Raw genomic sequence first — 17,146 nt, forward strand, 5'->3', positions numbered from 1 at the left:
CTGCCTGAGTTAGCAGAGAGCCTGAAACAACAGCTGTATGGTATGAACTGCCATCAGTGTTAACTCAGATGCCAGTGATGGCTCTTTAACTGTCCATATTGTTAAATATTTCACTGCTCATCTAAGCAAGTAAGAAAAGAAAAATAGATTATGAAGATCATTATCAGTGCTTCCTAGTTTGGGGAAGCAGGAAATTTATCTATTGAGATGGGTAACACTTTAACAACACAAGGCAAGGCTGCAGGGGATTCCAAATTAGTTTCATTTTCCTGAAGAGGGAGACTTATATTTCAGAAGTCTGGGAAACACAGGGCCGGCTCCAGACCCCAGCGCGGCAAGCACGAGCGTGGGGCGGCATTTGCCGGCAGGGGCGGCAGGCTGGGCCGGTGGACCTGCCGCAGTCATGCCTGCGGGAGGTCCACCGGAGCCCCGGGACGACCGGACCTCCCGCAGGCATGACTGCGGAAGCTCCACTGGGAGCCGCCGGACCAGCCAACCGTCCGCAGCTGCGGTAGGTCCAGCCGAGCCGCGCGACCAGCAGACCCTCCGCAGTCATGCCCGCGGGAGGTCCGCTGCTCCCAGGGCTCTGGGGCGTCTCCCGCGCCTGACTGCTTGGGGCGGCCAAATATGTAGAGCCGCCCCTGGGGAAACACAGAAGTATATACTGGTTGAACTGGACAAAAATTAAGGCAATTAAACAGCGAGGTCCTGAGTCTGCATTCAGATCCATGGGGTGGACTCTTGTGCCAGCATTGAACCTTTCTGATGTCAATTGGAATGGTTCACACAGATCTGATTGTAGGCTTGGGTCCAAGACACACACTCTCTCTCTCTCTCACTCTCTCTGTGTATAAAAACTTTAGAACTCTTTTTTTCCCCTTAAAGCTCTTTTCTTTCCTTCCCTAGGGAATGCTACTACAAAGAACTATTCATTTCAAAATTCTAAAGGAATGTGGCTGCATTGCACTGAAACAAATACAATACAAATAACTAATGAAATAGAACCCTGGCATATGCACACAACTCTCACTTACATAGTGAGGTGACGTTGATGCAGTATAATCACTCAGCAGAAGAGATCATTTAGAGAAGCAGATGTCTCACCTAATGATCCAAATATTGAGAAAGATGGATCAGCTACTGAATCAGTTACATCATTCACCAACCAAGAGATGTCACCTGTTGAAGCTGACACATAATTTATTAAGCCAGATATATTATTAAATCAGGCACATCACTTACTGTGTCAACTGTTATCTACTGAGTCCAATATAATACCTGTTCAAAAGATGCATCATCTGCTACCTACTAACTATATGTGTCACCTGCTAAAATATTCTGGTATACAATCAAGTGGTCCAGGAGTGAAATGCAAGACCTTAAAGTGGAGAGAGGGTATGTTGTTTAAGAACTAACATATTGGATGGAACATTAAACCATGAAATTGACATACACATCTCGCCTCCTTCTCAAGTGTCTGTCTGGCTTCCAGTCTCCTTCTTTATCACATTCAGATTCCCCCCCTTCAAAGCCCTGCATGGTTCCATCCTAGCCTACATCTCATCTCTAACATTTTGCAGCTCCCTTGCTCAAGCCCTGACACATTTCAGCTCCCTCTGATACTCCCTTTGTCTCCTACTCCCACAAATGATTCCAGGCCTTTTACATGATGTAGAAAAGGTCGGAGAAGTGTAAAGAGGCTCTAAAAACCCCTATACGCAGCCCAGGGATTGCCCCTGTGCAGGATCTGAGGGAGACAGCCACACAGCTCCTCCCAAGCTAGGAGTGGGAAGGGTGGATCTGCAGCATGCAGCGCTGCAGTGAGTGATTCTGGCAGCCAAAAGAGCAGACCAGGGAAATTGTTGTAATGTAGACAGGCCCCCAGGGATGTCTAAATTATGCAGGGGTGCCAGAGCACCCCACGATAAGCCACTTCCAGAGCCTATCACTCTGCCTAGGCTGTGAGGGTCATGCTGCACTTTTAATCAGTCCAGAACAGCCTCTCACTTCACGCAGTAAATGCCTGATTTTGCTTGTGGTCAGGAAATCCATTGCACAACTCCCATTGACTTCAAGGAGTGTCCCGCGTCCTACACATTCACATGCCTTGAGGAGTGAAGGAAATTGCTTAATTATCATACCAACCATGTGAAACCCAACAGCTTCAGGACCCTTCTCATTTGTTTCCCTCCAGGATCCTAAAGTTTCACATTGAAAGGGCTCCAGAGTGCTTCTAGAGACCCTGCTTTCTTTCTAAGTGGCAGCTGCTAAGTCACTTTCTCAGAGAACCTTATCTGATATCTGGGTCCTATGGTAATTAGAGCTCGCTGAATACCCTAGATAGAACACTGATCAACAGGGATGTTCTAAGAGTAAGGTGGCGTCTTGTAAATTCTAATCCACCTGAAGCAGGCTAACATAGTGCTTTTTATTTAAATACTTTCAGTACAAAGCTGAAGCCCTGAAATAAGATGAGGAGCGGGTGGCACAGAAAGAGCTTTTGTCAGTTTATGCTACAGATAAATAGACATGGGCACAAAATCACATCTGTTGAACCTGATATAAAGAGCTGCACAAAGGAAGCCAGTTGCAATACCCAGGGTAACAAGTTGTATTGCTCCAACAAAACCATATATATATATTCTTGAACACCATCTATGGCACTCCATCTGTTAGCTATTTATATATCTACCATAGTCTTATAACATCACTCTTCCCATAATGGAAACTGAGTGATTTCAATGAACTATACAGGCTTTGAAATGACTAGACAGCTTTACAGTTCTTCCACTTTGTGTGGTTTTATCAAGTGTTTCTTCCTTCTCTTGCCATTTACCACCAGGAGGAGATCTCTGTGCCAATACATTTTCTGGCGTCACCGTTGCCAATTCCCAGGCTGTAAAATGAGTTTGGACCTGGGCCTGCTTCTGAACTATGCAGCTGAGATCTAACTGTATAATAGACCAAGTAAAACCTGGGATCTGGCCAACATCATGGAAGTACAGACGCTGCATCTATGCATGGATTCAGACTTTAGCATTTGGACCCCTCTCTAGAAATAAAGCACAAATATTAATAAGGAGCTCTACTACCCAAAGGGTTCTAACACCTAACAGTTGCTCCATGTGCACAACTCTCATTGACTTCAGTGGGAATTTTATACATAGGGCAGCTGCAGGGTCAGACGCTAAAGAAGGGGACCCCTGAAGGCCAGAATTTTGTTCTTCGATAAACATGTGTAAGATACTTGGCGATACCCAGTGAATGGCCCGATAGAAGGGCAAAGTGTCATAATTATTTAATGTCCTGGCTTTTAAACACTTAATGCCCAGCTATAAAATTGCAGTATATTTTGTTCTGTAGGAGGAGGAGAGATACATCACTTGTTGTTGGTCTGCTAGATGGTGTCACGGTAACCACTCTTGGCCAGGTTCTTTGGTGCATGAGTGGGATTGCATGGGGGCAAGGTGGCTTTGAACCACTCGTATGGCCCCTCTTCCTGATCCAGGGGACCAAGGGGCTCTACAGCATAATTTAGTGCAGTTTCAGTGCTGCTCTAATATATGCCTGGCTGCCCACAGTATCACAGGGCCTCTCCAGCAGCTACAGATTGCTGAGGCATAGGAACAACAAAAAAATCTTTTGGGAACACTCAAGAGTGGTGGATTCCTTGCGTTGCAGGAGCGGCACAAAACAGCTGTAGAGCAAGGCCAAGAATCTGCCCCTGTGTCTCCTTAATCAAATGAAATACTTGCATGTTATGTTTAATTTAATCTAGACAGTGCAAAAGACCAGAGATGTTATCCAGGGCTGAATAACCATAAAAAAGCTATCAGTGCACTGCCTGTGTAATTTATTTAATGAGAGCCCCACAGAGCCCTTCTTTGTGGTGTATTGAAAACTCGGTTAAAATTGTGATCTATCACTTTAAATTCTCAGAGGTCTTCCCAATCTTGCTTGCAGCAGATGGCTCTGTAGGGAAGCATGTAATCAGAGTCAGTCTGCACCAGCAAACTTTGAGTAAGGTGGAGTGAATTGTACATTGCTGCCTTTGGGAGCAGCGGCAGCCTGTTTTGTCTCTCTCTGTTTTTGGTCCTTGTGTGCCAAAGCTCTGAAGTCTAAGAAATAAAGTAGTGTTACATTGCAATCTTCGAGCAAGAGTATTTTAGGTTTTTATCTAACTTCTCTGTGTGTATGCTGTGAAACCTAACACTCTCTACCTTTCATTTTTCATCTGTCAGCCAGGGCCCCGCTTTCTCTGGCCAGCAATTTTATAAATGAATCAAAATGGCATGAAGAGTGTTTCCATCTGGCCTCAGAAATCCATTTTACTGGGCAACAGTGTGTGAGTGCTAAAGAAGTTAAGGAAGAGAATACTAGATTAATGACTTTTCTTACTGTACTTTGGATCAGAACAGAGGCAGGGTAAAAGATTGATTTTTTTCTTTATAGGATCAGTAGAATTTAATCCCAACTTTATCTGTCTTTCAAATTACAGTGCATTGATGTTCTAACACAACGACTATAAGTGGCCAATACAAGATACTGATCAAATATACTACAGGGCTGGGTGGCTCCTGTGTACAGAACACTTGTACTGAGTCAAAGAAGTTTATTAGGAACAATGAACTAATTGTACCTGCTCAATGGCCTTCCCCTTACAAAACTGCAAGGGCAGAAATATCATGCAAAGAAAAGTGACTTGCTTCACCACGAGAGAGGAACCTACATAGATGGGCTGTCCAATAACTTGTTAAATGTATAAATTCTTTGATGCAGGGACAGGGGTGGACTAAGGAAGGGTTGTTGGGCTTGGAGTCCACAGTGAGAGGGGACCTGAATACAGCACGTGAACAGGCAGTGATACATAACAGCTGATTGCTATGTGTGGCCTTTTTCTGGCCTGGCTCATCTACAGTCCTGGCCCTTTAAATTTCCTTCTTCTCCTGCAAGAATGAAGTATCTTTTTTATTTTTACAGGAACCCAATGGTGTTCAATGGAATTCACCTAATGGGCAAGAAATCCCCTGATGTCTTTTAAAGGGCCAGGACTGAACAGGAAGAGCAATGATTTGGGAGTGGATCATAAACAGGAGTCTGTTAGGATGAAGAAGAAAATTCTGTCAAGGGAGCATCTGAGCACCAAACTTAATATGTCACTGATCTCAGCCCTGGCAATATTCGCTCCCTCTCTCTACCAAGTTTATTAAAGTAAAACCAGTTACCCTTGCCAATGACCATGTTATACACACACTGGTAACATTTTACACTCACTGTTCACTTTGGCACGGGCCCCTCCCTGTGAGGTTGCACTGTAGCATATTTTCATAAAATCGTATAATGTAACTAGAATATGCTTCATGCAAAAGGTCTCTTGTAAGGTATCATTACAAAGCTTATAATCTACTGAATGTAATCATCCTATTTGTATAAATGTACCACTCTTGTATCTGAAACTAGAAATATGAAACATAACTCTGACGGCCTATTGTAATTATGCAAAATGTGGGCCATTAATGGTGGTTTGGAATCTTGATGACTCCATTAACCAGGAAAATTGTCTATAGATGGCTCTGTTTTACCTGTAAATCTTCCTGTATACGTGTGTGCTGGCAAGTGGGTAATGAAGTCTTACAGTGACATATGATCATGTCACCTGAACTGGAATCCATCTTTAACCTGGTGCTTTTCCATTGAGAAGGGGGGACGGGGGGGAACCCAGAGGTACAAAGGATTCTCGCCTTATGCAAAAGATATATAAGTGGGTGGAACAAAGAAAAGAGGAGAGCCATCATGAGGAATCCCCTAGCTACCACCTGAACTGGAACAAGGGCTGTACCAAGGGGAAAGGATTGTGCCCAGACTAGGAAGGTGTCCAGTCTGTGAAAGAAATGTATTGAAACATCTCTGAGGGTAAGATCTCATCTCTATTCAATTTCTTACTGTATTAGACATAGACTTGCATGTTTTATTTTATATTGCTTGGTAATTCACTTTGTTCTGGCTGTTACTACTTGAAACCACTTAAATCCTACTTTCTGTATTTAATAAAATCACTTTTTACTTATTAATTAACTCAGAGTATGTGTTAATACCTGTGTGTGTGTGGGGGGGGGGGGAACAAACAGCTGTGCATCTCTCTCTATCAGTGTTATAGAGGGAGAACAATTTATGAGCTTACCCTGTATAAGCTTTATAGAGGGTAAAACAGATTTATTTGGGGTTAGACCCCATTGGGAGTTGGGCATCTGAGTGTTAAAGACAAGCACACTTCTGTAAGCTGCTTTCAGTTAAATCTGCAGCCTTGGGGCAAGTAATTCAGACCCTGGGTCTTTGTTGGAGCAGACAGGCGTGTCTGGCTCAACAAGACAGGATGCTGGAGTCCCGAGCTGCCAGGGCAGGAAAGCAGGGGTAGAAGCAGTCTTGGCACATCAGTTGGCAGATCCCAAGGAGGTTTCTGTGATTCAACCCATCACCCCCTCAAAAATAATGAGATTGGCTTAAAAGCATGATATTTTAAAAATAATAAATTTGGGGTTCTTTTCATTTGCCTTCTGATGTTGAGTCTGTTTCACGTTTTCAAGTTTTTCTTCACAACCATGATGGGAAAAAACCAAAACCAAAAAATAAAACTGTACAATGAGAGTCTCACATAATCACATGACTCCAAGAGCTGAGGCTTTAACAGCAACACCAAATACGGCAAGACTCTTGATAAACCACAATGGTTGACAACACTGCATTTTGCCCAGAGGGAGGACTACACAAGTTGCAGGGCAGTGGAGAATCAGGCCCTAAAGTCCAGCTTATGAAAGATAGTTAGGCACCTAGCTCTCATAGACTTTAACAGGAGACAGGCACCAAAATACCTTTGAGGATCTGGACCTAAATGACTTTCTGAGTGCTCCAGAGAGACAGTCAGGATCAAAGAAGCCAAGATTAGACCTTAGAATTATTTTATCATCTTTCTCTTTTGATTGTCAGGCACCACAGTATCAAGGGTCAAAGTTCTTGGCTCCCAGATGTGTGCTCGGACTACTGTATCTCTCTCCAATAAATAATATAACAACAATAGCAATGGAGAGAGACCATGGACCCAGGTTCTCTACTGGTCACACCAATTTTAGCCGAGTATAACTCCACTGAGTTTAAAGGAGTGACAGTGGCATAAACGTTAGTGTAACCCAGTGGAGAACCCCCAGGCACCCTTGGTCAAATTCACCCTGCAGTCAGAGGGGTCATCCCATTGTAACAGATAGACTAAATACGGCCATCATCTCTGCGCGTATTTAGAAAAGCCCAATGCTCTATCAAAAGAAAATCAGTGCATTGTTACTATTAGCAATGAGCAATTTAATTATTATTAATAACTAAAGCTGCACTTAAGGGTAAAAAAAATCGTAAAACAATGTGACTCCCACGTTGCGCGGTTACTGATTAGCCACTCCGAACAGTTATTTCCCTTTCAAAATAAACAAATCTGCAAGCTCGGGAAATAAAGAATTGCAGCAAGTGCAGGTCCTCTCCTGCCTGTGATTGGATCGGGCTGGCGGTGAGATCACGGGGGAGGCTGGACTGTAGGTAGGGGAGGGCTGGTTTGCGACAGCGCCTGGAAGGATATTAACCAGTGAAGGGGCAGGGGCTGGGGGGTGGTTGTATCTGCTGTAGCTTCACCGAGGTACGCTACGGGGGTAAGTAGCACCGATGGAAGCTTAGCAACGCCAACGTTCTGTTTCCGAACGTTGGCTACTGTGGCCTCTTGGACACGTGTTCCGCAGAGGGGGTGGGCTTCACGCTTGGGGTATGTACAGTAGAGGGGGGTGCACTGTCGGGGCAGGAGGGGGAGGGAAGGGGAAAGTGATCGGGTCTGGCATTTCAGTTTCTCTGATCGGGACTGCTTTGTTTCTGGGCTTCAGCGTTTGTGTGTTTTTCCCTTAAGAGACCAATCGATCTTTCAAGGGATGGATGAATGGAGTGAGGAAAGGGGTTGGCGCCTGGCTCTGTCCCCTCCCCCTTCGCTCAGGCCGCTGCAGATCTCCGGGAAAAGAAGGGTTATTCTTGGGGGGAGGGGGAGCAGCTGACTATACACTAGAGAAGCAAGTGGGACATGAATCGAAGTTTATTGCGGGCTGTGGGGGTTTGATTTAAATTGGAAGGGGAACAGAAATCGTGGATCAACCACTTAATTTCCTCTTAGTGTAAAATTCTGTTGGCTTTTTTTTATTATAATCACTCCTCCCCCCCCCCCCCCAGCAAACAAGTTCTAGCAGAAGGGAAGGAAAGCGCTATTTTCTGTTGTAACCTTTGGCATATGCTCGGCACCCCCTTCCCTGATAAATACCCTGCACCGAGTCTAATCTGATTGCTTGGGTGAGCACCAGCAGCGAATCCGGTGGGAGGGGAACGAAGCTGGGGCAAGAATTCCTTTCCCACGAGACTCACCCCCAGCTCGTGAGCCTTGAACTAGGAGCCGTGAAGCTGGGGTAGGGGCAGCAGCTGCAGAAAGGCAGCTTTGTTTAATTGATCTCCAAAAGAATAGAGCATTTGTTGGGGGTGGGGGAGAAAAGGACTCCTGGCATGGGCTCCCTATTAACAGCCTTGATTAGTTCCATTAGGGGAAATAAACGGTAATAAATCAACCACGCTGCCCTAGAGCTAACAAAAAAGGTCCAATATTTCTCGTTTGTGTTTTTCTCTGGCAGGCAGCAGCTTCTGATCATGAAGAAGAAAGCGAAGGCTTGGAGGGGAGGCTTGGATCCTTGGCTCTGAGCCACGTGTTGTGTGTAGCACTCAAAGCCAGGAGAGATGTATTTTCCATAAATAACTCTTGCTCACACATACTGTGCCATGGGCTTAAGGCCTCTTGAGACAGGGATGGTTTTGTTTTGAGATAATCTCTCTCTGTGTGTGAGTGACACGACTGATTTTTTGGGGGGGTGGGAAATGGAAGACTATACAACTAGAACCTATGGCACAGGTGGACTGGACAACAGACCTCTCTTTGGAGAAACTTCAGCCAGGGTAAGACCTGATTGTGCTTTGGAGCAATCTCTCTGCTGCCCCCTTTCCCCTCCAAGAGCTGGCTACGGAAGGGCTCCTTTCTGAAGCTGAGGTAGAGCTACTCATTTTTTGGAAAGCAGTATTGGGCATTTTCATGTGCAATAAGTAGCTTACTCAGTCTCTTAGTAGTCACTAATTTCACCCCCTCCCTTTTTTTTAAAATAAAAATTGAACTGCTCTAGCAAGAAGTACTTCAGCACCCACAGTGGCACTTCACAGACGTATTAGGGCCCCTGGAAGGCAGGGGGCCGAATAGAGATTTTGTTGTTTGATCTAAAGGCACAGAGCCACAGGGATTATTTGCAGAGTTTGAAGGGTCCTTCAGAGCCTCTGTAGGGTCCTATGTCAGCCGTTGCAATAGGGTGCCTTGCACAGGGTCTTCTTGAAAATGAATGCTGCTATTGTGTAATGGTGGTGGTGTGTAATGTAGACGTGACTTGCCCAATTGCAAGGGTAACCAGATAGCAAGGGTGAAAAATCAGGACCCTGGGTTTTTTGCGGGGAAAGAATAGGGGGATCTAGTTGTGTAAATAAGACCAAGCTCCTAATATCAGGATATCTGGTCACCCTACCGACTACATATGCCGAGCACATGGTGTTAGTTGCTCAGTCTTGTGGAATCTTCTAATAATAGGGTCTTTGTGCTATGGCAACTAAGCAAAATAGTTTGCCATGGCAAATTTGCTTTAGAATTTTCTGGTTTAGTGGGATTATTTCAAAAGATCGGGGGAATGACTCTTTTTCTTGTCCTGCCTTTTTCTTGAGATAACTCTCCATTTGTGAGTTGTGGTCTGAGCAGCTGACTAGAATGGAGAAGTATTCATTCTTGGCAAATCGCTCAACCTCCCTGCCTCAGTTTCATCACCTGTGAAACGGTGGCGATACCTACTTGATAGGGCTATAGTGAGGATTAATTAGAGAATGTCACATGTTTTGAACATGACCCTGGTGGGGTGCTAGATGGCAGGAACTACTTTTTGCAATGCTATTTATATTGCCAGTAACTAAGGCCCAGATCAGCAAAGATACTTAGGTACTAAATCCCAGTTTGGGTTCCCCTGTAATCCATAATTCTCCCTGAACATAATTCTCCGTGACTAAATTTAGTGCCGAAGTTTTCAGGGTAAAAGTTTACTCTGTGTCTAAGTTTTTTGCCTCTGGGCTTGCACACTGCTGCCTTGCTGTTGGTGTCCAGAGCCGCAGAGTGATTCATGCACTGGGGGAAGATAAGTATTTAGCCACCTAAATTAATCTGGTAGATGGGTTTAGAGGCTGCCTACAGGATTGGATCCCCTTCAAAAGGTGGGGTGTGAGGTGCCCATTTCATAACTTCTAGCCCAGTGAGTGGAGCATTAACCTGGGTCTCCCACATCCCAAGTGCAATTCTCCCTCTCTGCTGGAGGCGGGGAAAGGTGGGAGACCACAGTTAAAATCCTCTGAGGAGAGTTCTCTAACCACTGGGCTTTGGGCTGTTTTGATATGGGGCTCCCTCAGTCCCCCTTGTTGAAGTTGTTCCACTCTGGATTAAAAAAATGAAAGTAAATGGAGTAGGGGGACTGGATGCCAGGTCTCCCTGTCCCTGTCTCTGTAGTCCCTGTCCTAACTACTGGACTACAGAGTCATTCTCTCTTTGGCCCAAAGACTGTTCCATGGGGGATAAATACTCACCCAGTCATAAAGCCACAGAGAGCGTGTGAGAATGGGTCTATAGTACAGTGACTTTGGCCAAATCCCTAGTCTTTCATGGTTTATCCTTGTAGCCTAAGTGGTAGGGCCTGGCCTTCTGGAGTAGGAGGATGTGAGCTTGGTCCCTGTTGATGCCATGAAGTTCTGAGTGGGCGTGACATGCAGCTGAGTGACAGCTGAGAACTCCAGAAAGAGCATTAGTTGTGTTCTGCCATCATCCTTGCCTGGAGAAACCAAAAAGTGCCAGTCAAGCTAACTTCAGAGGTGCCCAAAATAGAAAGGGTAAATATGCAGTGAATATCTAAAAGGAGGTATCTGTCCCTTTCAGCTGTGTTTTTCCTCATCTAGGAGGGTAATAGACAGCGGAAGGGTTTTTATTAGTTTTCTGTTCAATGGCTCCCCAGCTTTGGCCATGATCCTGCAGGCCACGGCAATGTACCCCTGTGCGGAGCCCTACTGACCGTGGAAGAGCTCAACATGAGTGCAGGGCTCTGCTCACATGGTGCTGATTGCACGATCGGGGCCTCCATTTTTTTTTAAAAACTCTTCACACCACATTAACTTCCTGCCCCTTGTTGAAGTGTGTTTGTGTGTGTGAGAGAATATAGCACCCAAGCACTTTTTTTTATTAGCACTGAAGTCCACCATTTACCCTTAGGATGGATATAGCATGGACAGCAAACGGTAAAATTCCAGTGTGACTCAAATCTGATCTGAAGGGACCATGTCTAGACTTGAATACCTCAGGGCACTAGCTCTGCCTTACTCTTTACATGATACTAAGATTATAAGGGAACCACAGGGACACAGTTATATTCCAAATAACTCTGTTTACTAACTGTACCCAAACTTACAAACCTAGCTACATTCATACACTGCTGCTTTATAAAGCGTTCTGGTGGCATCTGCAGGAGAAAACTCGGGGGCCCACTAGCGGGCTTCCAAACTACTGACCAGGATACTCCTCAATTCCTGTACATTGCAGCCTCTCTCAAGTCTGACAGCAGTGTGGGCTATGTGTTGTGAAATTAATAAAACGGACACCCTTTCACCAGGAGCTGCTGAGGGGCCACCAAGCAGACATCAGGTAGACCAGGCTTAGCTACCACTCTAAACTGAAAAGACTTGCCATATATCAATTAGCTGCTTTTCTTCCACTTCCCATTCCCTCGCTTCCCAGCCCCACCAGCTGTGTTGTGATGGGTTGTCTGATAACTGTAGGATCTGCCTACATGCTCCCTGCACTGCTGGTACCAAAGTCCTTATTAAAATGCTGTGGGATCCTCGAGGCATGACAGATGTCTCTTTAAAAGCTTGACATTTGCTGGAACAGAGTTTGGTAGGACTTGACCATTGTTCAGGACAAAATGGCTAAGCTTGAATCATGGCTCCATAACTTCAGACTTGTTATTGAAAGTACAGCACATGGCACTCTTGGGTGAAAGCCGGTAGTTAGCAGCGTTTTCTTTAATTGGCGGAGAATGCTAAAACCATGACTCTTTCCAATCCCTCCCCTTCTGGCATGGATTCATCCTGACCTGGATTTCTGGATCTCTCCTGCTCTGATTTATTTTGCTCCTCTGGCACTGAATCATAGGAAGAGCCGAAATGGACCATATAAATAAAAAGAAAACAAGGAAAGAAGTGGGACCACTCAGCATGCGGTGGAGATTAAAGGTGGTATGGCCCATCATCTAAACAACAAGATGGTATGGCCCAACATCTAAACAAATATTCTGCCTAACTTTTTCATAAGGTTAATGAAGAACTTAGGGGCAGTGACAGGGTGGCTAATGGGAATGAGGATGGAAGTAGAAATTACCATATCTGAGGTGGAAGTCAAACTCAAACAGCTTAATGGGACTAAATCGGGGGGCCCAGATAATCTCCATTCAAGAATATTAAAGGAACTGGCATATGTAATTGCAAGCCCAATAACAAGGATTTTTAATGAATCTGTAAACTCGGGGGTTGTACCCTATGACTGGAGAATTGCTAATGTAGTTCCTATTTTTAAGAAAGGGGGAGAAAAGCGATTGGGGAAACTACAGGCCTGTAAGTTTGTCCTCAAGTGTGTGTAAGGCCTTGGAACAAATGTTGAAAGAGAAAGTAGTTAAGGACATAGAGGTGAACAGTAATTGGGATAAAATGCAAGATGGTTTTATAAAAGGTAGATTGTGCCAGACCAACCTGATCTCCTTTTGAGAAATGAAATCTACTGCATATTTCCTCTACTTGGAGTTCAGTAAGGCATTTGAGACAGTTCCCACATGGGAAATTATTAGTTAAATTGGAGAAGATGGAGATTAATATGAGAATTGAAAGATGGATAAGGAGCTGCTTAGAGGGGAGACTGCAACAGGTCATACTGAAAGGTGAACTATCAGGCTGGAAGGAGGTTACTAGTGGAGTTATTCAGGGATGATTTTGGGACCAATCTTATTTAACTTTTTTTTTATTATTATTATTTTTAAACGACGGCACAAAAAGTGGAAGTGTGTGAATAAAATTTGTGGATGACACAATGTTGGGAGGTATTGCCAATATAGAGGAGGACCAAATTATCATAAAAGAAGATCTGGATGACCTTGAAAACTGGAGTAATAAAAATGGGATGAAATTTAATGGTGTGAATTAAATAGTGCACTAACAACAAGAATTCTTGCGCTAAGCTGGGAACGTATCAGCTGGAAGTGACAGAGGAGGAGAGAGACCTGGGCGTATTAGTCATCCTCTGATCAACCATGAGCTGACAATAGGATGTGACTGTAAAAAAAAGGCTAATGCAGTCCTAGGATGTATCAAGTGAGGTACTTCTAGCAGAGGCAGGGAAGTGTTAGTGCCATTATACAAGGCACCGGTGAGACCTCATCTGGGGAATACTGTGTGCAGTTCTGATCTCCCATGTTTAAGAGAGAGGAATTCAAACGAACAGGTAGGTGCAGAGAAGGGCTACTAGGATGATCCAAGGAATGGAAAACCTACCGTGTGAGAGGAGACTCAGAGCTTGGCTTGTTTAGCCTAATCAAGAGAAGTCTGAGGGGAGGGATGATTGCTCTCTATAAATACATCAGAGGGATAGATACCAGGGAGGGAGAGGAATTATTTAAGCTAAGCGCAATGTGGACACAGGAACAAATGGATGTAAACTGCCCATTGATAAGTTTAGGATTGAGATTAGATGAAGGTTTCTAACCATCAGAAGAGTGACGTTCTGGAACAGTCTTCCCAGGGGAGCAGTGGGTGCAAAAAACCTAACTGGCTTCAAGACTGACTTTGATAAGTTTATGGAAGGGATGAGGCTGCCTACAATGGCATGTAGCCGATCTGTGACTGCTAGCAGCAAATATCGCCAATGCTTGGTGATGGGACACTAAATGGCGAGGGCTTGAGTTACTACAGAGAATTCTTTCCCAGGTGTTTGCCTGGTGGGTCTTGCCCACATGCTCAGGGTCTAACTGATCACCATAGTTGAGCTTGGGAAGGAATTTTCCCCCAGGTCAGATTGGCAGAGACCCTGGGGGGGTTTTCGCTTTCCTCTGCAGCATGGGGTACAGGTCACTTACAGGTTTAAACTAGTGTAAATGGTGGATTTGCTGTAACTTGAAGTCTTTAAATCATGATTGTAGGACTTCAGTAACTCAGCCAGAGGCTAGGGGTCTATTACAGGTGTGGGTGGGTGAAGTTCTGTGGCCTGCAATGTGCAGGAGGTCAGATTAGATGATCGGGATAGTCCCTTCTGGCCTTAAAGTCTGAGTCTATACAATACAAGGAGGCATCTCTTTGGGAGCCTTTCTAGTTGCAATGGTAACCGTACTTGGAAGGCTACTAGTTCACAGAGATGGGGTGATAACTGAATGTGGCATGGTGGTAGAAATCCCTTGACTCCACAGATGCCCTGAGCTCTGCAGTGTGCTTGGAGGGGTGGGATTCCTGGACTGAGTAAAGAGAATCTTGCTCAAGAGGCATCTAGTGCTTAGCACAGTGAGGGCATGGACCATGCCCGGGGCTTCTGGGCACTATGATGATATAACAAAGTTGTGTAGTGCTCCACAGTGGCTGAGCTCCTGGAGAAGGAGGAGATGCAGGGATGGGGTTCCTTGTTGAAGAACAGTATTTTGCATGTCGCTGGGGACTGAGGAAGTTGACGAGGGTTCATTATAGAAGGGAGGGCACCTGTAATAGGTCTGTCTTCATAGTGAGTTGAAGCTGGTGTGTCAGAGTGAGGGACTGACTGAGTGTGGGATGAAATGTTAAATTATTAGAGATCCACTTGGCGCTCAAATAATTTGAGCTAAATGCTCCTCTCACTCACCTGGCCAATTCCAGCATAAGTCATTGTACTTGCCTGAATCCCTTTGCAAGTTTAACTCTTCCCCACCCCCCGTTGCCATACTGCTAAATAGAACTGTTATTCTTTGGAGGTGGTGGGTGAATTGATCCCTAGAGACCGAGTCTGCTCCTGTCTGAAGTCAGCAGGCAGTCAGCCTGTGACATGCCTGGGAGCTGGCTCAGAGCCCGTAAAGCATATCGGGGATCACTAGGACTGAAGGGCATCGTGGACCTGACTTTTCAGAGGTGCTGAGCATCCGCAACTCCATTGGAAGTCAATGGGCCCTGCTGGTATTCAGTATCTCTGAAAGTCAGCCCTGTACAATTGCAAGCTATTCTAGCACTGGCTAGAGCTAACTCTGCTACAGCCTGCGCAAGCCTGCCCATGTGCTAATTACTCCTTGCGAGGCCGAGTCCCAAAGGTAGATACTCTGTGCCTATTGGGCATGCTGGTTCTTCAAGCTATCAAGCTCGTCGTCCATGTTGGCCAGATCTTTATAGTTATTTAGGCACCTAACTCCTATTGAAATCAACCAATGCAACTTTGTTATACCTAGAAAAGGTATGCCAGCCTAGCTAGGTTGGTTAGGGGGGCTATACAGATAGAAGTCCTAGTGTGGACACAGTTATAGTGGTATAGCTTATGCTGGTTCGGTGACCAGACATCCTGCTTTCCCACCCCAAGGAATGACAATTGTGAAGAACAGGGAGACTGGGAAAATTAAACAGGCCACTTTGCAAGTGAATCTGCTTCAAGTATCTGTAGGAGGTGATGTCACAGAGAAGCCTTTCATGTGCCTATGTGCCCTATTCTGAGGGGTCAGGGAACAGGTGCCGACTTTTTTATTTTTTTCCAGGTGGATGCTCCACCCCTGTGCCACCCTAGGCTCCGCCCCAACTCTATCCCTTCACCCAAAGCCCTGCACCGCTCCTCCCCTGAGCACACCCCATCTCTTCCTGCCCCTGTTCCGCCCCTTCTCCCCCAGCACCTCCTGCCTACCACCAAACAGCTGACCAGTGGGGCCTGCTGAGTGGCAGGTGGCTGGTGGGTGCTGAGCACCCACTATTTTATTTTTTTTTTTTCCCTGGGGGTGCTCCAGCCCCAGAGCACCCACAGAGTCAGTGCCTATGAGGGCAACAGTTGAGTACAAGAGTGAAGCTTGTGCAGTACAAGCCTGGCCAATGGAAGCCGAGTTCTACCTCCCAGGGACGTTCAAACTTCACAGTGCTCCAGGTCCCCTGTGGCTGCCGACTCCAGAACATAACTGCCCTGGGATGAGGGAGCTAGGATGCCGACTTCAAAGCCAGCTCCACTGGGAGGAAAGGAAGAAGGGGAAGGACAAAGAAGTCTTGGGTGGTGGTCCCTGGAATCTGCTGATAACTGGGATTATAGCTTGTGTGTGTCTGTTATAAGTGGAGCAGTGTGGGTTGATTTTTTTTTAATAAGGCGATTTATATCCTGATTTAAATCACCACGTGAAAACCCTTGATTTAAATCCTCAATTTTATCAACTTTTCCATTTGTACTTCAATCATTTTCTTAAAAAGGGTGCATTCTCCTTGGTTGATACAGCCATTAAAACATGTCAGTTGACAACTAAATAGAGGCTTTACACTAGATTTGGAACATCTTTTTGCTACCTAGGAGGCTATGCTATGACTCAGTAAGCAGTTGTTATATAACTTAATAGTTTCAGAGTCTTATTGTACATTTTAATGTTAGAAAATGGTGAATGATATATTGTGTATTTACGAGAGAATTTTTTTGCTCCTGATTTGTGTCAGGCTGCATTAGGATGGTAACTGGAATTTACCACAAAAGAGCACATTTATTATTTTATTTAAATGTTCTTAGAGCTCATTAAGTTTAGGCCCTAACTTATTTTATATTAAATTTGGATTTAATTTTAAACAGATTTATTTTTTTTAAAAAGAGAAAAAATACTATTCAAATAAAATAAAACAGGTTTTTTTGTTTTGTTGGGTTTTTTAAAATTTAATCACCCCTTCTACTCTATGGATGGATCAGATTGCACTGCCTAGAATTAAGGTTGCCTGATACTTCCCT

The 17,146-nt window shown here is 44.9% G+C and overlaps 1 protein-coding gene across 5 annotated transcripts in view; it reads left to right on the forward strand.

The window, feature by feature from the left end:
- TMEM243 (transmembrane protein 243) overlaps positions 1–17,146 on the forward strand; it is a 56,709-nt gene that overhangs the window by 22,414 nt on the left and 17,149 nt on the right. Inside the window, exons 1-2 of one of the 5 annotated variants that reach the window (XM_045029202.1) lie at positions 7,608–7,691; positions 8,703–9,021. In XM_045029202.1, coding sequence (XP_044885137.1) covers positions 8,944–9,021 — 78 coding nt within the window. In that variant the 5' untranslated portion in view covers positions 7,608–7,691; positions 8,703–8,943. The other 4 variants (XM_045029192.1, XM_045029222.1, XM_045029214.1 and 1 more) reach the window with 4 other exon arrangements.

Source organism: Mauremys mutica, chromosome 1, assembly GCF_020497125.1.
Source record: "Mauremys mutica isolate MM-2020 ecotype Southern chromosome 1, ASM2049712v1, whole genome shotgun sequence".
Taxonomy (NCBI): domain Eukaryota; kingdom Metazoa; phylum Chordata; order Testudines; family Geoemydidae; genus Mauremys; species Mauremys mutica.